The sequence below is a fragment of the Amphiura filiformis genome, chromosome 15, assembly GCF_039555335.1.
Source record: "Amphiura filiformis chromosome 15, Afil_fr2py, whole genome shotgun sequence".
In the NCBI taxonomy this organism is placed as follows: domain Eukaryota; kingdom Metazoa; phylum Echinodermata; class Ophiuroidea; order Amphilepidida; family Amphiuridae; genus Amphiura; species Amphiura filiformis.
In genome coordinates this window covers 19,514,675-19,538,661 of record NC_092642.1, presented here as the reverse complement: position 1 = coordinate 19,538,661, position 23,987 = coordinate 19,514,675, and the positions used below count along the sequence as shown (strand labels likewise).

General features: G+C 34.8%; 1 protein-coding gene across 1 annotated transcript in view; it reads right to left on the bottom strand.

The window, feature by feature from the left end:
• Positions 1-23,987, bottom strand: part of LOC140171359 (cadherin-23-like) — a 98,980-nt gene that overhangs the window by 20,014 nt on the left and 54,979 nt on the right. The window contains exons 14-18 of the mRNA XM_072194600.1: positions 3,912-3,992; positions 2,806-2,948; positions 2,296-2,346; positions 1,518-1,697; positions 658-762 (exon numbers count right to left, since the gene is read on the bottom strand). Coding sequence (XP_072050701.1) covers positions 658-762; positions 1,518-1,697; positions 2,296-2,346; positions 2,806-2,948; positions 3,912-3,992 — 560 coding nt within the window. The remainder of the gene's footprint in view (positions 1-657; positions 763-1,517; positions 1,698-2,295; positions 2,347-2,805; positions 2,949-3,911; positions 3,993-23,987) is intronic.

Sequence of the window (23,987 nt, the reverse complement as noted above, 5' to 3'; positions counted from 1 at the left end):
AATGTATAAAAGGTATTTTTGATGTCTTGCTTGTATATACATGAAAAAGAACACTACTATGATCACAAATAGTGGAAGCCTCATGTTTGCAATTGAAAATTGGGATTTGCATTTGAATGCAAAATTACTATTTTTGTTGTTGAAATTTTATCAATTTTGCATATAGTTGCAGTGACACAGGGTATGTGTACATTCTAATATTTTTGTGATTTATTTATAAATGTGCTAAACTTAGTTATTAACTGTGTGTAGCCATATGTGCACATTATACACTAATTGAGCATACCACTTGCACTTTCAATGTTACTGTTAATAGAAGATAGTGGTATTTTTTTCTACTCTTTTAATTTCATGTACTGGTCAGATAGAGTGCTCCAATTATTTTAAGGAATGCATATCAGATATTTAAATAGGAAGAGAGAGAGTTCTAAAATCAAAATTGAAATTGTTTAGAGAGCAAGTGAAAGGACACTTAACAGTCCACACAGGGATGAAAGTCCATTTTTGACAAAAAGCCTGAATAAGCCTGAAAAACAGTGTGAAAATGACTAGAATGGGCCTAAAATGGACTGAAAATAAAAGAAATTGTGTAAATCTGGACTACAAAAAAGCCTAAAAACTTACATCCCTGTACACAGATCAATGATAATAACTTACCCTGGAGTTAATAAAGAGTTGATATTCTGGTTGCATCTCATAGTCAAGAGGAGCTGATACTGTTATTTGCCCATCAAAAAGTCCAATACTGAAAGGTACTGAGTTCTGAAAACACAACAACATATATGTCATGTATCATGTTTATAGAGTATAAGAAGGGTAGCTGAATTGTCTCTTGAAATAGTTTCCCATGCCCTCCAATTTAAAACATTCTACAATTACTAATCACAAAATACATGCAGATAACCATTTATACACCTGGGTGGGGAGGGGCAAGTGTGGTAAAGCAATTTGTCCAAGAGAAGAACATAATCTGCATCGCCAATGTTCAAATCCACTATGATGCTGTTATCTTCCAAATGCATGCAGATACCTGTTTATACACATGGGTGTAGAGAGGCAACTGTAGTTAACATTGTTAGGAATATATTCCTTGTTAATTAAATACTCTAAAATACCCACTGTAATATGAGGCCATTTAATTGGCGCTTGGCAATCAGGGCAAAGTTCACTGGAAACCATTAAATCATTACTTTGGGAAGACTGTCAGATATAGTGATCAAACTTAATTGTTAAGTTTATACACTATTTCTAGGACAAATTTCAATGAAGTATGTACTTATTTATTTTTGGTGCACAAGTTAAATGAAACCCGAACAGACTTCGCATATTTAGTATATTCACTTCTGTGTTGAGCCAGAAAATCATGTTTTGTGGGAGATTATAGTGCAGAAAAGGGATGGTTTTCTGTTGATGCTTGTCCACTTGGCCTGAGGGGCTTCATGCGTAAGATTCATCAACATCTCACCACGTAACAATTAATACACATTTTAAACCATAAAATTAACATTAATACTTACATTTACAATAGAAAAAGTTACTAGCCCACCGGCTGAGGTGTCAGGATCCGTCGCCGACACCTTGTACACAGCTTCTCCAAATGCGGCATTTTCCGGAATCCTGACCGTGTGTGGTAAGTTACGGAATGTTGGCGCATTGTCGTTAACATCTGAAGCTGTGAAGGTGCCTTCTTGTGTTACCTGGGTAACAAAATTAAACAAGTAGATTAGTAAATCATGCGGTGTGTAAAATGTTTCCCCGTCAGAAGGGCAGTTCTCAGTTACACTAATGCTGGAATAGCGTAAGCTCAAAAATTTAAGGAGTCCAATTGATTTTTTCCAGGCCCTTTAAGCCCTGCAAAACACAAAATAAGAGGTCCAATGAGAATTTCAAGTGGTCCGAAGTTCTGAACTTTGAAAATGGTCAAATACATATTTAGAATCCACAAAATAACTTGCCCACATAATATGTCGGAGTAAATGGTACCTTGCTAAGATCAATGCTATTGTGAATTTAGAATGCTTTATTCGGAAGATTTCTTGGGTTTTCAATTGGTTCCTTTTTTGTATCGATGACAAAATTGTATTATGAGCAACTCGGCAAAGAATATACATAATTCAAGCTTCCATGCATCATAAAATTTAAGGGGTCCATGCAATTTGATCAAACCTGTTGGTCTATTTCAACTTGTAATTTAAGGGGTCCAAACCATCCAAAACAAAAAGTAAGGGGTCTCATGACGCGCAGATGTGCAAGAATGCGACCCCTGCACTAATGATTACAATACTTGATACTTACTGTGTTCCTTCCATCTGATACTGCCACTATATATGTATATCTTTGTTGAGTCTAGAAGGGATTAAAATTGGACAAAATTAGTGTTATTTTCCCCTATTGTGTCAAATATCATATCATATCATATCATATCATATCATATCATATCAAATCAAATTTTGAAATCATGATCAAAAAAATGTAGTAGCAGGGTATGTAACCATCTGAAATTTGGTCTAAATTAGCAATGTTTGCTCATTAGAGTAGACAGTGGTGAAGCGTGGGTCATCATATGGGGGGGGGGCACTGACCATGATGGGGGGCACTGGGTCTAATGGGGGGGCATAGGTCATTTTTGGCAATTTTTCTATGGGATTTTTAAAAGTTTAGACCAATTATCAATTGCCCCCACGGTGCCCCTTTGACGCTACGCCACCAAGAGCAAATTTTTCTGTAATTTTGCCCTGATTGAGGGGGGGGGGGGGGTGACAAAATTGCAACTGACAATACTATAATGATGGTATTCAAACTTACTTCTCTGTCTAATATTGCCTTGAGATAGAGTTGTCCTGTTAATGGGTCTATAGTGAAGAGTGACTGAGCTACACTGTCATAGAGAGAGTATGTTAATGTGTCATTATCTGGATCACTAGCTTGTAGTTGAAAGAGAGGTGTACCTGTTAAAAGAAAAAGAAAAACAAGTTGATTTAAATTTGTTGAAATTTTGACATAGATTCATTTGTAGGATTCAGGTAATCTGTCAATAAGAGATGTTTAAAACTCAATTATATTCCTGGTACAACGGCCTCCTATTCCTCGTCTCCTCTTAAATTGGTTGCTATGGTATAATGTAACTCAGCAAGAAAAGGAAGATATTATTAGCTTTAAATCCACTTGATCACCTTTTAGGAGAAAATGAGAAAGATGAGTGGACACAGTATCTAGCACAGATGTCCACTTTCCTGCTGTATGTGCAATTGGCTCTAAACATTGTAAAATAGTGTTTGATACAACATCCCTTTGGAGCCAAACTAATCCCCAGTCTAGTTACCTGCGATTCTTAGTCAGTGGAAGTGGTCTAGGTCATAGACACATAATCTGATTGGACAATCGCATGATTTTGGGTGTCATCTATCAGGCTGTAGATGACCCCACGTCATCATGCGTGCTGTTAACGCGTAACACGCTTGTAGAGGTGCGCGTATGTATCGCATTGTATGCGTAGAATAGTGCGGAACACACGCAAGTGCTAGCAGTATGCACAACAAAAGATGTGAAGTTGTAAACAAGTTTCGTTCATTTTAGAAAAAGGGGAGTTTTTATGATGGTAACTGAATTTTTGCTTAAAAAAATAGTTTACAGTTATCAAAATAATATTTAACTGACTAAGAATGAGAATAAACGATATATCGTAGTGTGCGCCGGCATCCACTACTCAAAATATTGGACCAGCCTGCCGTCTATCACATGGTAGAGGATAGTCAAAATATAAATTTGTTTATTCGTTTATTCTCTAAATATGTTGAACTAAAAAGTGTGTGTAGGGGTGGGGCGTGGGCTATATGTGTGTGGAGGGGTTGTGAATATGTAAATTCTTCAATAAGCATAAATAAAAAATATTTCACATGGCAGCTACTTACCTATTGCTGTGTTTTCTTGGAATATAAGAGTAAGTCCATCTGGTAGTTCAAACACTGGTGGCTGATTCACACAGTTGACACCTGTAATCAAGAAAACATAAAAGTAACTAATTAGAATGAGATGAAACCATTATTATGATTAATTAATTTGTTTGGTAGATTCTGAAACATGGGAGAGCCACAATTTTTTTACAAGTGTTCAGCAGACATACTCTCACTTTCTCACATACTCTCTCCTTTCCTCTCCCACCTTCCTTCCGGTTCCCACTCTCCCTCATTCTTTCTCATTCAAGATAGGCTATTGTGATAAGAATTGTGTCGCATGGGGGATGAGGTTGTAAATCAGGTCATCCACCTTTAAGTCAAACACCCTCCCCTTCTTAAAACCGGAGGCTATTGTGATAAGAATTGTGTCGCATGGGGGATGAGGTTGTAAATCAGGCCGTCCACCTTTAAGTCAAACAACATCCCCTTCTTAAAACCGGAGGCTCTTGTGATAAGAATTGTATCGCATGGGGGATGAGGTTGTAAATCAGGTTGTCCACCTTTAAGTCAAACAACATCCCCTTCTTAAAACCGGAGGCTCTCATGATGATAACAATTGTATCATAAAGGTAGACATCTAAACCTTAGTTTGTACTACAAACTTCTCTGAATAAAAATCACAGAATATTGACAAGTGTTGTCGCCTGAAGTTACAACATGCCTATATAATAGTGTGTATAAGCAGGTGCATGTTGTAGAAACATTAATGCTTATAGTGTGGACAAAATTGATTTACTTAGTTTTTTGATCTGGAGAAGTCTGAACATCTTTCAATATCTTGCAATTTATTTTTGCTCCTTAATATTGCTGGATTTCAAACATCTCATCACCAGGAGGACACAGTTCCTTAAAACCAATATGTTTATACATTCAAGGAATGACCTTTGAAAGTCTTGGGTACCAAAACTCATACTCAATTATGACATGGGCTATTCCAGTTGAAATCTATACCCCCTACGGAAGACATGACCTTAATCTCACACACAGGGAATGTGAATTTCAAACGGGGGTACCTGAATGAGTGACCCATTTGAAGTCTACACTCCCTGTGTGGAAGATTAAGCTAATATCTTCCATAGGGGTGTAGGGATTTCAGTTGGAATAGCCCAATAGAGGTTAATAAACTGAGCTGTCGGAAATACGACCATTTGGGTTTGTAACTTAAAAAATTGATCCCACTGATGTTATCACGCTATATGGCAAATGAGGTGTGCAAACTCCTTGACTAATTTGTCAAGGAAAACATTATCTATACCTGTAATTTGATTTTATCTTGATTCTCTGTCAAAACTATTCAATCATGACAAGATAAAATCCAAATTGTTAGGGTTATCCCTCGAACATGTTTACTAGATAATGTTTTCACAAATTTGATAATATGAATAATATTTTTACAAATCCACCCACACAAAAACAGCTTGTTTTGTTTGTGCTAATCGGAAAAGCTATACTAACATTTTTATGATGTGAATTTGAGTAACTTAAAAAATAGTTTTTTTAAATTTATTATCAATATCTGCATCACACAAAATTATTTTAAAAAGTGCATACATTTGCAGACGAGAATCTCAAATAGACCAGCTAGTGTTAAAAAATCATCATGAATTACAAAACACCCAAATATATTTAAAACACGACAATAATAAAATAGAAAAGCACAGACAATGTAAAAACAAACAAATAACAGCAACAGGACTACCATAAACATATTTAGGGATTCAAATTTGCAATCAATTGTGGGAACCTGTTTTTAGGTTCTCGCAAAGGGCTTTTGCGAGAAGCTTTGGTTCTAATTATCAAAGCCAGGCTTTGGTGCCCCGCAAAATATTGAGAAAAACATGTACCTGACCTTAATTTTTTTGCAGTTTTTCTGACAGACAACGCATGTCGCTTTCACTACCCTTTCACAACAATGCTCAAAGTTAAAACTAGTCTATTAGTCCATGGGTTTCAATTCGTGATCGTACAATAAATTGACAGCTAAAATAAAGAAAACGTTACCTTTTCCCCCAACATTTTCGATCAATAAAATCATTAAATCATATTTATGTTGCAAGGAAGGTAAAAATAATGTAACACAACATATGATCTGAGACATGAAAACTTACGAGAACCAATTTTGATTCTCATAATTGTAATCCAGCTAGAACCTTCAGCAGAACCAGTTTCGGATTTGAATCCCTGATAAATCATTGTATTTCAAAACTACCAGTATATTTGGAGACAAAATTTGTGAGATTTTGTATCCTAGTAAACTTAGTTCTTAGTTTATCAATTATCAATACAAAATATTAGCATGATGAAGGTTTGAATCCATAATTTCCTGTGTAAGCACATTCTCCTATTTTCTATCTGAAGTTTGCATAAACGTTTGTTAATTTGTTTCTCTTAAAAGGTTTAACTGTAACACATGGGGGGAGTTAAACTGTCTTTCCAGCTCAGCTTACACTTCATTAATCAATTATCTTGTCTGATTTACAAATTACAAAAGTCAGGGAAATCTTTTCAGAACAAAACTGAGATAATATCAACAAAGTATCAATATCAGAAAATTTAACTTTAAAAATAAAGAACTGAATAGAGTTTAGGGTCATATTTTGAAAACAAAATTATTTTCAACATGAGTGAATTTGCCATTACACAGTGCAAAAGGATGGCGAGTTCAATGTTTGAGTCTGGCAGTGAATCTGAGTGAGATAGATGTGAGGGAGTTTTTAGAATTTGAAGCCCCAGTGAAGCGCAATGTGTTTTTTATTTCAATTTTCATGTACCAGATGACACACAGCCATCATTTTAACTTTTAAATAGTTAAATTTTCTGTGAAATCTTCAAATTTACTTTGTAAACTTTTCCCTACTTTATAGATGAAATTTCACATTTTTGTAACTTAATTAGTGAAAATTTTAGTTTATATAAAAGTATTAATGCAAATTATTTTGTTGTTGTGACAATGTACTTTTTAAACAAAATTAGTGACACTTTTTGAAGTTGAAAGTTTGAAAATGCTGTGAAGAATGAAATGTTACAAGAATTCAAATTCAAATTAATGAAGAAATGAAGTGGCCTATTATAGGCAATCATGACTAGTTTAAATTACCTGTGTACCATCTATCAATTCATGTAGTACAGAGGTATCAAATCTGGACTGGTTCAACCCATCCCCCACCAGAGAGTCCTGATTTTTTCACTCTCTCAATTCATTATTTGTCAGTTTCCCCAAGCTTCATAAAGTCAAAATTCTGATTCATTAAAAAGATAAGAAACAACGCTATTAATTTGAAGTTTTACATGACTGTCAAAAATGTACACAAGCACAACACTAAACTACCATATCAGCTCAACTCCCCAAATCTCACTCACCACTTACACCCCTCTGTAAACTTTATGAGACATCACTACACAAATCAAGCTCTAAATTAAAGTCTTTAATTTTGCCCTTTGAAGCGTAAAACCGGTATCTGCACCTGAGCAAGACTGTATGCAATGTAAGCAACACAGTATTTCCTTATTAACTAACCGTGGGAAACCTGCCGGAAAAAATCTACCCCAATAAAGAAAGTATATAACAATTGTTTATTGTGCGCACTAACATACATCCAAGTTTTGCGGTCCATACAGGGTTACCCAAATGTGCCTAACCCACAACATTAGGCAACTGTCAAATGACCTAAAAAGGGCACTATACTTTGCTGGAACTTCGGCTCCAGGTGTGAGGGGATACTTGGAATTCAAAACCCTACTTTTTACCCCCTCTCCGCAAAATATTACTCTTTTAGGGTGATCCTACCCCATGTCTTGGGATTTGTTGTGAAAAACACACACATTTGAGTGGCAAATACCTGTCAGTGTCATGCGCAGCACATTGAAAGTGGGGGGGGCAGGTTGTTCAGTTCCCCGAATGGAGTCTTATTAGGAGCAAATGTTGATGTTTTTAACGTTTTCCCCCGAATCACCAACAAAATTAGGGGGGCCATGGCCCCCCTGTCCCTCCCCCTTGTGCATGCCACTGATACCTAGCTGTGCCCCCTCCCCCAGGGCTACTTAGGCAAGTATCAACTTCAAGGCATGTCAGTCTATAGTAAGTTCCATGGTTCTATTGATTTGATCAATTTCAAAGTCCTTCAGTTCGTTTTTTTTAATTCTTCACAAAGCTTAATTACCCTTTTTAAGTGTTATGACCACTTTATTAACAAATCACTGGACAGTGTAGCCATTCATGTGGCTAGTCATCCAATTGGGTGATTTTTTTGTTGCTAATTTCAGTAAAAGCACCCAAATTTTATGATTTAGGTACTTTGACTGGCATCTGGGTTACTTGAGTGCTGCCCATACCCACCTTAACACTGTGTTCGCCATCCCTTTGATCCGACAAATTATGAAAACCCTGTTGTTATCCGATTTCTTTCTACATTCTATTTTGCTTGAAATAATTTGTTCCTTTGATTGTAATCGCAAGCATGACAGGTCCAATGAACTTGCACATATATCATAACATAATAATCAGTCTTACCAAGTTTGTTTATTTTTTGTACAAAAGTTTTGGAACTACCCAACATATTTACCTGTGCTATTTTATTACTACTGCAATCAATTATTAAGCGGGGTCAAAGAAAGGATTCTCTGTTGTATTTCTTGTTTGACTACAGGTAATATGATACGATATTTCACGTATTTATTTGTTTAATCATAATAAGGGGCTGTGCAATAATTATGTGTACCTCCGGGATGGTGAATTCTCAAAATGGGCTACCTTTTGACAAACCAAAAAATATTTGCCTCCTCTCATTTCCTAAACATGTTTTTAAACCTTCTTTAGGGTGTATTATCAAAATGGTGCGCAAACATCTGTGCCAAAATCACTTGACCCCCCCCCCCCTCTTTAGCCTGCCAAAATATCTTTGCCCCAGTTTGGACTGTCAAAAAATCATTGTCACCCTCCTCCATAATTCACCACCTTAGGGGTACACATAATTATTGCACAACTCCTAATGTTATGAAGTTTTGCTTCTGGCTGACTATATTAAGGAAGATCAATCTAATATGGTTTCTAGCTGAAGAGTTCTTAATTTGAATAAATATATCAAAATCTGTTAATTTTGATAAATTTCTTGACATAAGCACCAATTATGTTTTTAATATAAGTCACTAAACCCTGTTTTAATTACTGTCCTGCTAAAATAGGGTGAAATTGTTAAGAACTAACATTAAGAAATTTGATTTTGAGTGTAGAAAATGGGAAACCATGTTCGATTCAAGATGTGCAAAAACACTTTTTTCATGACATTGTTATAAAGAACAGTCAAGTTTTCAATAAAACAATTACAGATGGTCTTGATACCATCTAAAAGCTCCCCCACCCAAAACTGAAAATAAAATCTAAATCACAGATGTGAACGCAATTATTTTACTTTCTGGCCGCAGCAGTCATTCATAGGAGGGACAATTCAATAATATTGGTATTTGATGAATTGATGTAGGGGGCTTATAAATATCAACATGTATTGAATTGCTTTCACTAACAGCTCATGTAATCCATCTTATAAATAGCTAACAAATAAAACGCTCCAAATGAAATCAATTACCATGATCACATGCCCAATCAAGGAAACATCACATCTGAGGAGAATTGGGTTTTTTTAATGAAGGAGCATTGGGCTGGTCCTGGTCCTGGTTATGTGAGCAGGAGTTGATGTGGGAGGGGATGCAGGTAACTTGGGCGGCCAAACTCATGACTTTCATACCCTTCTCCAGTCCCACAAATGCAACTGGATAAAATCCCATATTTTGTTCCCCCCCCCCCCCAAAAAAAACCCCAACACTATTTCCTCTCCATCAGATCTTCAGTAAGAGTGAATTCAAATTATACGGTTGTGCAGGTTCATATGTGCAGGTAACAAAATGGGGGGGGGGGGGGGTACTTGGATTATTTTTTGATGAGGATGTATGGGTTAAGTTTCCAAAGGGCCCTTATCCATATTTGTGACACAATCTGGTCCATGGGGGCCAAAGGAGGCATTTTTGAAAATTGAGTTACTGTACTTATTACTTTACACATACAATAGGCTATCATTTGCTGAAAACACCAAAGGTCTACCATACTTGGTTCTAAAGTTATGAAGTTTTTTGATGTCTATTTTCTTATGTATTTTATTGTTTTTTACTCTATATTTTTACCGTTATCTCAGTTTCATATTTGCCGCCTTTGGCCCCCATGGACCAGATCATGTCACATTTAAGGGTAATTTTACCATGATAGCTATATAAGGATTTTCCTACAACAGGGACCTGTACCCGAGTTGAGTTTGAAAATAGTAAAAGTAACATGTTTGAAATATAAGAAGGATTAAAGTATCTAAGGATTTTGTATGTCTAAGGATTTTTCATAAAAAACCTACAAGCTGTATCAAAATGATTGGTACCCATCAGATTTCACTGATACTGGATGAGCCTGACACATCAAAATTCAACATAAGATCCAAGTATTTGTTTAAATTAATTGTAAAACAAGTCATAAACTATACATACTGGACATTTCAAGACTATCCACTGTTGTATTTGGAAGAGGCAGACTTTTCAATAAACATCAACATTGATGGGTACCAATCATTTTGATACACCCTGTATACCTGATACCAGATGGAGCGGCATATCCCCGATGCCTTTACTAACTCCACCATAAAAAAAAGAAAAAAGACAAAAGATTACAACTTTCGTCTGCACTCACCATCTTTGAAAACAGGTGAATCAAATCAGCCTTTAGTCATTCTGGCCTTTAGTCAAGTTGACTTAACACCCTTGCTTCATGCATTTAATACAAATGCCATTTTATTGTGAAATTCAATTAACTTAAGTTGTTATTTTAATGTTATTTAGTTTACATTTTGCTGCATAATTTCAATTGCCCATGCCATATGGAAAAATAAGATTTTATTATCTTTTTGAAAATGAGCCTTGCCTGGAATGGCAAAGAAAACTTATTAAATCCTTGTTTGGAAAACTTGTCATGACTTAAGGCATCTCTCAAAGTTCACATAAAAGTAAGTGCCCTACTAATATTGACATAGTCTTAAAGTTTAAGGGGTACTACACCCCTGCCCAATTTTGTGCCTATTTTTGCATTTTTCTCAAAAATTATAGCACATTGGTGACAAGTAAGATATGTATATTATAGGTGCAAGGACTATAACTACTACACTGAAAATTCAGCAACTCAAGGCAAGTAGTTATTGCTTTATTGATCAAATTTTGGTGTTCCCTCATTTTTGACTGTAACTCCACAACTGTTGTCTGTGCTGAAATAAAATTTCCAGTGCAGTAGTTGTAGTCCTTGCCCCTATAATATACATATCTTACTTGTCATCAATGCGCTATGATATTTGAGAAAAATGCAAAAATAGGCACAAAATTGGGCAGGGGTGTAGTACCCCCTTAACTAAATTCTTAATAATAATATGTTTACATAAAGATAGAATGCTCCTTTGCAATCCTTTCTAATATTATACAATACATGTTTTTCTTACATCGTTAAACTTCAAGCATGAAAATATTTATCTTTGAATTTGAAAAAGATGGCCAGCAATTAGTATTTGTATTACTTTATTCCTCAAGTTCAAAGTTATATCAAGACCCACTACCTGCAAGTCCCAAACTGGCACCATGTAATTGCAACTTTTTCCCGTTTTTAAAACTATGTGAAAATTAATCCTTTTTGGATCACATTAATTTTTGTCCTTAAATCACTTGTGACTTACAATTTTGAGTCACTTTTGGGTTGGATGGGTTTTGTTAATTTGTGACGGTTGGCTATATTTTTGGCAACACTGAAGTGCACTGCACCCAAACCCAGAGACATACACAACTTCTATACTAATTGTGTGTGCATGAATTCTGAGAATGATGTTGATTTTACAAACTATGTATTTGAAATTTATAAAATTTAAAATTAACTATAACTTGTATTTGAGAGTCAGAAAAAACAATACCAATATTAAATTGCTTATTATTGAAAAAATAAATGCTATAATATTTTGTAGACTCAGGTGGAAGAACCAAACTCCAATGAATAATTTATCGATTAATACCATTTAGATCCAATGGGATTTAAGTTCTCCGTCAATATTATGAAACCCTTAACTGAATGACTTGGTATTTAACAAGAGACTTAGCTCTAATTATGTCAAGAATCGTATGTAAATATAGTGGCAATAATGTTTGGGGTGAATGTATCTGGCTCCATGCCCAAGTCAACTATTTCAAAATTAGTAAGAAAAATTGACCAAAGTTGTCCAAAAATGTCAAACTTGCTCGGTGCCAGAAGTGAGCAAGTGCAATATATAGCTGCCCTGTGAACATTTTGCAACTTATACACAGTATATTGTATTCATCTACACATGGCAGCTATATTGCACTTACCCACTTCTGCTACCGAGCAGTCAAATTGATATAGGCATGATATATTTAAAATCAAAATGAGTACAAACATGCATAGTATTGGTTTAATGAATTTTGAGGAAGTTATTTTGTGTGTGAAGAAACAATAAGTTAACTTCTGTGTAAAATATTTACCAGAACCGGTCTATTAAAAAAAATTAACTTGTAAACAAGATTGCGGTTTTACACACAGAGGGTGGGATTTCCTGTCACTTTCATAGGCACGTGTGGTATTTTAAACGTCTGAGTTTAATCAATGAGTTTTTCAGTTTGTTTAATGGGCATTTCACTTTAATGGCTACATGAGGGAGGTGTATCAGTAATCGCATGTCTAATTGATGCAGCCTATGTCATGGTATTATGTTCAAATTTCTACATGGTTAGACAACACAACAAGCTCAATGGATCGTGGCACACTTGTTTTTGTAATATTTGTCTGGTATTTGGAATTTTTACCTTTGTTCATCTGTCTTTTTTCCTTTCAAACTTATTGTTGTGTGTCCTGTATATACAATTTGGCCACAGTAGCGCTTGGCCCCGATGTATACAGGTCGATCATATCATATCATACATGTATCATAGAACTTATCCAATTGCACCATTTGACCTGTTGAAAATGCGTGTGCGTAAGCATTGTTAAGTGGGATTTAATTTGGAGATGTCTATTTATCCGAGACAAGATAATCAATCTTACTATTGATATTACCTGAATCTGACACTCTTGTTACAGTGGTTATACCAACTGGAAAAAACACACCAAACCTGGATTTACTAAGTATCACTGTGATATCCTATTACACTTTAGCCTACATTCTGTTTGTGGGTTGTTGTTTCTGCTGCTGTTGTTATTTTGTTATTTAGTCTATTTAAAGCCCAATCAACATGATCAGTGATATGCTCAACCGGATCACCAAAATTCTTTCAACTTTCACAAAAACATATCACAACAGAAACCAGAGACATTACTGTGATCTAACTATCAGAAAGGATAGCGACCTTAAAATTTAAAATAAGCCATTATTTTTCAATGAAAAAACATCTGCGTTTTGCGTATTAAGCGACCGATGCACGCATTAACAAAAACTGAATAATTCTCGCCTATTACGAGCTGATCATAGTAAAGAAGAATATATGTGATTCATGAATGAGTTTGATGGTTGAACATACTGAATGCCCTAACATCCTGTAGGCTGGCCTACACATCTCATTCGGATACGGCTAATTTGTCATTCTCATTTAGTTGCATCTTCTGGTTTATGCATCTTGTACGATGATATCAGACTCATCTGATCCAGACTGATTTGAATCAATTGGTATTGTACATGAGTGAACTGAATTGGATTGGGCTGGGCTGGGCTGGATTGAGGGCACATTATGGGTTATGGTGCAACTATGTAGACCTTAATTACGGGCAAAGACTGACCAGTTTGTACCAAGCTTGGTCCTACATGAGGGGATGAAACCAAGTCATGTCATTTAGAAAATTCTCTTGGTTGAAGTTTAATAGGATCATAAAAATGACTGACTTAACATTAATTTTTTCCATCCCGATTTCACCCAGTCTGCCCCCGGAAGTCTGCCCCAGACTGGTTATATGCTCACAACAAGTACACACCATTCTCACATGCTAGAACAAACTCACTTTTCATAATCTCTTTCTTTCACAGGGGTACTTGGACAAAATGTGCAACATTGCCCGCAAGCGTGGATTACAAGTTCACATGTACACTGACGATACACAGCTTTATTTATCTTTTGATTTGGATAGTGCATCTGATGAAATTTCTTCATGATCGCAAATTGAATTATGTATCAAGGATATTGAATCATGGATGACAGTTTACAAATAAATTGAAATTAAATGACGACAAAACGGAACCTCTTATTATCACCTCCAAATATAATCAATCAAAACTTCGCTCCAACTTTCTTCAAATTGATTCTGCTAATATTTAAGCTTCCACTAATACTCGCAATCTAAGAATTATATTTAACAACATTCTCTCAATGGACAACCACATCAAAAATGTGTGCAAATCAACTTATTTTCAGATTAAAAATATTAATGAAATTCGCAAAGTGCTCGATTATGATACTGCTGCTACACTTGTCCACGCCTTAGTCGCATCAGGTCTTGACAATGGAAATGCCTTATTATATGGAATCACTGAACGACAACTCAATAAACTTCAATAGGCTTAAAATGCTGCTGTATGCATGCTCACAAGGACCAGAAAATTTGATCACATTTCTCCCGTCTTACAATGTCTGCAATTTGGTTACCAATTCGGTATCGCATTCATTTCAATTTTCAAACTCCTTCTTCTCACCTGGAAAGCGCTCCATGACATGGCACCTTCTTATATCAGTGAACTTATCAATGTATATGTTCCATCACGTGACCTTAGATCATCGGATAAGCATCTTCTTTCAGTTCCTCAGACTTCTTCTTGATTTGGCGCCCTGGCCTTCTATGCTTGTGCACCTACACTTTGGAACTTGTTTCCTTTGAATCTGCATTTTTGTAACTCACTTGATGATTTCAAAAAGATTTTAACTCATCTGCTGAAGATTGCTTATGAAAATCGACTTCTTTGTGACTGTTTTTATAATTGTGTGTTAATTTTTAATTGTTCAATGTTTGCACCTTGGAATAAGTTGTCTAGATAGATGGTGCATTGTAAATGCATTATTATTATTATTATTAACATTTACAGAACACATCACACTTTAAATGCATAGATACAATCTATTTGTCACATAAATGTAGACCTATGTTTCATCAAGAGCAGATCAGTTCAAATGGAACTGGGTCTGGTATCATCATATGAAACCCCAATAGCAGATGTACATGTAGTCAATATTTTGGAGTACTTCCTCACTTATCAATCATCTCATCAAATCACACTTTCATTATCGCCATTTCTACCACTATGATTATACACTTCCATGATTACAGATGTTTTGACGATTTATTACACCACTTATGAGCAAAATGTTATTATTCATGTTCATTGCTATACTGGGTTGTTTCAGCTATCCAACCGTGATAAAATTTGCAGATCATTTATGGTACATAATAAATTGGGTCCTGTACAACTTTATTTTGGTTATTTACATACAATTATTCGCAGATCATATATCATGTTTATCGTACATATAAATTGGGCCCTATACAACTTAACTTTGGTTATTTACAAGCAATTATTGGATAAAAATAACAAACAAGGACACCATTGGAATGATAACAATGATTACTCATAAAGGGTGCACACCTTACACTATTTATTCTGTACTTGGTCAGTCAGCACCAACTATGGCTATCATGTCTATGAGCCTTCTATGACAGGTGAAAACTCTGATAAAAGTTCAAATAAGTTTGTATTTAAAACATTGTACTTTAAATTATTTTTACATCACTTGATCACATGTATAGGTTTGAAGACTTGGAACACTAATAGTGCATGTTAAGGTGATTATTATTAAGTGCTTATTTATATTAGACAAAATAAAAAACACAGATAATACTGTACCAACAAATGCAGTATTAGGAAGTATGCCAAGCCCTGGTTGGAATTTTTGAAATGATAATGTTGACAAGTTAAAAATGGAAATAAAAGGCCAGTAGGAAAGCTAAAACAGCCTTCCCTGAATTGTATGCTGAAATAAGACGTTCATTACGAGCCCCACATTTAATGAATCTGCATCAGTCCACATACAATTAAATATTCACCATATTAAAAACAAAGCTAAGAACATGTGTGAAATGAGTTCAAACAGAATTAAAAATTAAGCACTCTGTATATCCCATTAATGCACATTTGAGCTGTGTCTAATTTATTTACAGCAACAAAGGCCAAGATGAGCAAGTATGCAAGGTAATGATGTACACTGTACAAGTCTACCCTCTCATGTAAAAACACAGTATCTGATATGTTAATTACAAATAAATACTTTGTTATACTTTGGGAATAGTCAAAAGGAAAAAACAGTTCTGTTTAACAGGAAATTTTTGCGGAGTATAGGCCCTAATTTGTGTGTTTTTGCAGTTGAACAGGCAACTGTAAATAAAAAAAACTCTGCAACAATATTTTAAACCCATGATAGGCATCAGAACCCACAAAAACTGCTCAGAACGTTTAAAACCATGAAAAAATTAACTTCGCAAAAATAACCTGTAAGTGTTAGGCTTATACGGTAGATACTGCTTTAGTATATGGGGAGCAGATCGGTTAAAAAAAGCTCCAAGTAGATAAACAGTATCTGTTTTATAATTAAAATGAACACCTATCAAAAAGTAATTGCCCCCCTTTATTACGAGACAAAACTCAAAATCTATGCATCAAATTAAAAAACTGAAATAGCAAAAACAAACCCAGATTAATCTGCAATTTTTGTCTACCTCACTTGTCTGGATAGTTAAAAATTTGTAGCCATGGTGGCTCCTTGAGGTTAAATACCACTAATTATGTATTACACGTGTTTCAATGGGAAAATGCTAATTTCGGGTGGAATTTTCTCATATTCAGAACTCTCACAGTTCAATGCCACCAATATCAGGTGAAAATATATGATTTAGATGCCAAATGATCAAAAATTCAACATAGGTTGACCTGAGACTTTTCTTGTTTTAACGCACTGAACCGTAAACAGTTAAAATGACAGTGTGCCCTCGAAGCTGAAAGTTACAATATGATAAGGCGACTATTTACTAAAAACCGAAGCCGTGCGTATGAATTTTGGTACTATTACATCAAAAATGTCATATAATGAGAGAAAATGTACCATTTTGAAGCATCAAACTCTAAAAAGTACTTTTTTGGCTATATAACTTGATCAATTTCAGCGATTTTAATGCAGTCTTTTGAATGCCATGAAATCAAATAGTTCCTCGTCAGATTTCAATGTATCGCCCAGGCCTATTAGTGGTCTTTAACCTATATAAGCACAAAGGTGCTCCAATCTCGGGTAAAATGCCATGAATGTAAACATTGACATTTGCAATACACGTTTTAACAAGAAAATTTCTGGAAAACAGCATGACGAGTAAAATATCAATGATTTTCGGACACCCTGTATGATGACTGTTTCGCTGTTTTTGCTTCAACCTAAGACTATATCTGGAGATTCGTATCTGTAGCCTGTCCTAGCACGATCAGATCAGATTAAGATTGATTTAGGGTTAGTGTTCGATATAGGCTTGCTGTTTAGTGTTAGAATTGTTGATTAGGGTCAGGTTCGCATTAGGAATAGGGTTTTTTAGGCCTAGGCTCATGGATAGGGATAGAGATACGGCTAGGTCCGAGGATTAGATATGGGTTTAAAATAGAGTTATAGATCAAGTTAGGGTTTCGGCTTGAGTTAGGATTGAGTAAGGCCACACAGGATGCTGTAGAGGCCCATAGACAACGTGTACACAAAGACTGGGTTTTATTTTACACGTGACTATAGGCCTTACATGCGCCTTTAAAGCTTAAGCAAAATGTTTAGCCTAGGCCTATACTGTATTTACAACGTGATAGGCCTATGTAATTATTTAGGCAAGGAAATCACCAACAAAATGTGCATGTGGGTCTAATTAACAAAGTGGCATGTCTATATGATCATCAACATTGATTTTTCATCATCATTAAGCTTTCTATATGTATACGCAGGCAAGCGAAGGTTGTTGAATTTAGAAGCCCTGAAATCACAGAAACCAGTCGTAAACCCAATACTAATGCCACAAGTCCCCCCCCCCAACCCGTTACTACCTCAACGGGTTCTAAAAACATACCTTAGTAGTCGAAGAAGATGCACGTTTTCTTGCCAGGGCAAATACAGTTAAATATTGAGAAATGTAAGCAAAAAATAGCTAGAAAAGTCTCCATGACGAATATCAGATCCATAGAATTCAGTGTTTCTATATGTTAAATACCACTAATTATGTATTACACGTGTTTCAATGGGAAAATGCCTAATTTCGGGTGGAATTTTCTCATATTCAGAACTCTCACAGTTCAATGCCACCAATATCAGGTGAAAATATATGATTTAGATGCCAAATGATCAAAAATTCAACATAGGTTGACCTGAGACTTTTCTTGTTTTAACGCACTGAACCGTAAACACCTTAAAATGACAGTGCCCTCGAAGCTGAAAGTTACAATATGATAAGGCGACTATTTACTAAAAACCGAAGCCGCATGCGTATGAATTTTGGTACTATTACATCAAAAATGTCATATAATGAGAGAAAATGTACCATTTTGAAGCATCAAACTCTAAAAAGTACTTTTTTGGCTATATAACTTGATCAATTTCAGCGATTTTAATGCAGTCTTTTCGAATGCCATGAAATCAAATAGTTCCTCGTCGTATTTCAATGTATCGCCCAGGCCTATTAGTGGTCTTTAACCTTGAATGAAAAAGATACATTTTCAAAAGTTGCACCAAAAAGCTACTCAAGTCAGTATACCATTACATTCTCTACATGACTGAACAAGGATGACCCACAGTGACCAGTGAGGACCTGGCAATCTAACAACAAAAGCAACATTGGGCTATTCCAGAAATTAACGGCACCTACATATCCTAAGACATGGGAAAATTAAATTTTCCCATGAAAATCAAATTTTCCCATGTCTTCTTCAGGGGTAATTGTCCTTAGCAATTGCAGTACCAACATGCTGTATACACCACCCCTAATGAGAGCCTGTGATCATTATTTTATGGTTAAATTGAATTATTATTCTTATTAATCAATTATTATCATTTTAAAACTCATACCTCGATCAATAAATATGGGCTCAATGATCAAATTTATATCATAAGAGGACATATGATTAAACCTTGTACTGGAGTCAGTCAGCTTTAAAATTGGGCCTATAAATCTTGTATTCAGATTTAAGTCATACCATGCTTCCTTAATTCTCTATCATCTAAATAGAAATAGTTTCAAATCATGAATAGGTAATTTGCGAACTATTCAAGCACAGCAACATGATGTAAAATGTAACACAGAGATTTAAACAAAAGGTATGTCACTCATCTCATAGAGTTAATGTTCCAAGGAAGGTTTCGGTCGCAGTCATTCTTCCGTCAAAATGGGTAAGTATGGTTGACCAGATTTAAATGAAATATTAATTTCATTCCGAGGATCTCTTTTCAGAAGTAACAAAATGAATAGAAACATGAAATTATGTCTTTTTAAAACTCATATTAATATAAATCCATACAGCACAAACATGGATTATGTGTTGTCTTTCAAGGTTTGGGGTAAAGACAGTTCCTTTAGCAGGTGCAAGAGTTAGGGTACTTTTTGCCTATGGTTATCTATTAGGCCTATATCAAGAAGGTCCTATGTATTTAGTAATTATTGAACAGACATGAAAGGAGAGCTTGAGGAAATAAAGGACACTTTGATTAATAATGCCGATGAATGAAATATCAGCAAATCAGCAATTTATCAAGCAAACATGGGAGACACATAAATTCCTCCTTCAATTTCATTGAGGCAGAAATTAAAAAAGATTAAATTAAGGGCTGGGGTATGAACGTTTGGACAGTATTTATTTTGGGACATTAGAGCACATCAGACATATTGAATTGCATTCTGAATATGAAGAATGTCATTCTGATATCAAATAATTTTGATTTTTTGAAATTCGCAATTTAATACACATTTTATGGTAAATCATTAAAAATTGATATTTTTGATATTTAACAGTACTTGAAGTAAACTTTATAAATATGATGATTAATACTTAAAGTGTATGTAGGTGGGATGAAAAGCCGACGATCAATTGAAAATTTCGACCTTTCGTATTGAAGATATGGATATTTTTTCCCAAAACACCAACAAAAATTAGGTCTTTTGGGAAAAAATCCATATCTTCAATATGAAAGGTCAAAATTTTCAATTGACCGTCGGCTTTTCCTCCCTGCTACATACACTTTAAGAATATATCATTAGATTTATATAATTTACTTCGAGGACTGTTATATATCAAAAATTTGAAAAATATCAAATTTTTATAATTTGTCATAAAATTTGTATTATATTGTGATTTAAAAAAATGAAAATTATTTGATATCAGAAAGACATGCTTCGTATTCAGGAGGTAATTCGATAGGTCTGAGGTGCTCTCATGTCCCACAAAAAATACTGTCGAAACGCAATAAACGCTCATTTGGGATCCCTTAACTGTATTGTATTTCTGTATTTCTAAGGTCACTAAATGGTTATAATGTTTTATTCAGCAGGTGCAATTAGAGGTAGAGTTCCCCTAGCCTATGGTTATCTACAGTAGATAGCACATTGTATGAAGGTCAAAGCCGGGGGTCAAAGATGACACAGAACAGAACTATTCCCCTTCCACAGCATTCACAAACAAACATGGATGAGCATGCATTCCTCCTGCAAATGGCCTTGCCTAAGTCAACTGAAATGACTCCTATAGGTTACTAAATGGTTGCAAGGAATTTTTATTTATTATTCAGCATGTGCAATTAGAGTTAGAGGCCCTCTTGCCTATGGCTATCTACAGTAGAGCACTGTATGAGGGTCACTTGGTGATTCCATTTGAAGTCCACATGTTCTATGGAAAACATGATCTTAATCTTCCACACAGGGGATGTAAATTTCAAATGCAGGGGGTTAACCTGAATGGGGGACTCCATTTTAAATCTACACTCCCTGTGTGGAAGATTAAAGTCATAGCTTCCACAGGGGGTGTATGGATTTCAAATAGAATATCCCAATACAGGTCTTAGTAATCAACAGACATAACACCGAGAAAAGTATTTCTAAATGGGGACCACAGAAGGTGAGCAAGCCCCAGAAGTAGTAAAAACTGAATAGAGATTAGAATTGATTTCTTTCATCAAAATAAAATATGTCTTCTGGGTTAGGAAAGCACATAAATGCAGAGTTGAGACATTTTTTGTTCAAATGATCTTTCAAGATTGCACCTATGATTCATCAATCACAAGATTGTAAATTTTAATTCTTGTAATTTATCAAACCAAGCATGCACTAGGATCCACAACATGCTCATCTATCAGGGCACAGTTCTTTAACCCCAATACATTTTCAGATTCAGTGAATGACCTTTGAAAATTTGGGTACAAAATCTCATACTCTGCAACTTGAGGTCAAATTTTGCACTCTGAGTGTTTAATTGAGGTTATTTAACTATGCCACTGGGATGAGGCCATTGTGGTCCATAGTGATGACTTGTGTCGGGTGAGTGTGGGAACACACAGATGTGAGTCTTGGTTGAAGATTCTTACAAATTGGTACAAATATAACAACATATCCCAATGAGGTATTAATACAAAATGTTCACAAATCTAGTTTAATACAATAAAATTGTACTACATTTAGGGAGCCTAAAGATTGATCAATCCCTAGCTTTTATAAAATCAGGTCATTCAATATCACATACTCTACAAATCTGTGGCACTGTGATGCACTAGTTGCAATAGGTACATTACGGTTTAATTTCAACATGTTTATGCCATTAAATGTCACTTATTTTAACCATCTGGGTGTTTTTACTGTAGGAGTTCCTCCTTAAAGTGTATTTTAAGATCAAGAGCTGCATTGCTATCTTATATTTAACCTGTACAACTTGATGTTTTGAGACATCAAAAATCTTGAATATACATGAACTTAGCTAATGTCACAAATGCTGTCGCTTACACAATGTACATTTCTGAAGTAGAAATTTACTGCAGTCTACATTTCATTTACAAGCTAATTGATGAAAAGCATATAAAGTGAAAAAAACATGCAAATATTAAGAATTAAGATGTGGGTTTTCAATTATTTGCAACAGAAATTAGGAATTGTGTCCAACTTTGTATACCTAAGTCCAATGAATATTTCTCATGGATATCTTTTTATGTTATAACAAAATCAAGTTAAAACATGAGACTTAAAAATCAGGCAAACAAACATTTGGAATATTGAATTGACAATAATTTTCAGTCTACTTAACTTCCTCCTATCATCATATTAAAAGCTAAATATAATTGCAAAGACAAAATAACAAAATAACAAAAAGCAAAACATCAACAATATCAATTACAAGTCTAACTATAAATTTTCTGCAGCACAAAGTGATTGTACTTTGAAAAATACTATAACATATGGCTCAGTCTAATGTTTTGACTGGATTTATTCAATGCTGTCTACAGTAGATAGCAAGTAGCCTACATCAATACCTATCATAATTTGTATGTCTTATTATGTTAAAATAACTTAAGAAATGCTATGTTAATCAAACTGACTGTCTTATATGGTTTACGCTCCCATGACTCTTTTCTTTTTCTCCTTTGATCACTCACATATTTAAATATCAGTATTATTGAATCCATTTGTCAAATACAATTCATTGCATAATATAAAAATTGCTTTGGTCTTTTTTAATCAATATTCTATAATGTCTTGTCTTGCAATGAGTTGTAAACATAGCATGGTCTTCACAAATATTTTGGCGTTTAATTTTGATATAAGGAAATTGACTGTCCAAAAATAACACGCACTACTCAGAAGATAAACAAATTAAATAAAAAGATAAACAAAGCAATTAATTTAAGAAGTGGTGTATTCCACAAAGGGTGATCGGTGATGTGAAATTGGGGAGTTGCAACATGATCCAAAAAGGTCTGAGTTGATAATATTTATTCCCCCTCCAGATTTTACACAAAAGTATTGGTATAAGGGAAAGTCTGTCCCTCTCACCATCCCATGGATGATGCCTCAACCTGTGAAAATAATATATGATTAAATATGTATCTATGACATCATTTGATTAGCATGTATAAAGAAGCAAATTGGGCGAAGAAGGTATAGTTAATGGCATGCAGGAATAAAATAATAAAGACATACATTTATTTTCTAAATGTAAAACCATGCATTTCAAGCTATTTCACTTTAAAAAGAGTACCTACAATGATCAATTGATATAATTCAATAGGGTGAAATGAAGGGTGTAATTTGAGTGAATTGAGTAATTTGCTCTCCACAGTAAATTAGTAAATTTGCACTTTTCAAAACTGGAATGGGAGTGACAGAGTGAAATTATATAATTCATATTCTGATGCTCCCTCATCAGTGGTATATGTATTTAATGAAAGAGTGACTTAGCATTCTTTTCCAGTTAGAAAGTAGTTTATAAAAGTCAACCCATTCTCACTCAAACAAAAACCATATAGTCCCATCTCAATACAAATAAACTTTTGCTTTACGCAATCATTAGAAAACAATTAGGACCAACTCGTTAGTTTTACATAACCTCCCGAGATAGAAAACATACAGAACTTGTAAATAAGGCGTATGTGATATTACCGTTTTTCTTTTATGCCGATAGCATGAATAGATCTAACCCCTTACTGTTCATACTTACACTTCATCTTTGCAATCAAGTATCAAAAATTCTTTCTTGCCACTAAGTATTGTTACTGAGCCTTGAACATATAGATACAATATTTTATTATGTACATGTAATAAAATCCTCATCAATAGCTGCCTTATGGCATATTCCAACAAAGAAATGGATACAACCCCACAATCTGTTCCAGTGATAACAACATCCAGGGCGGCGCCATTAGGGG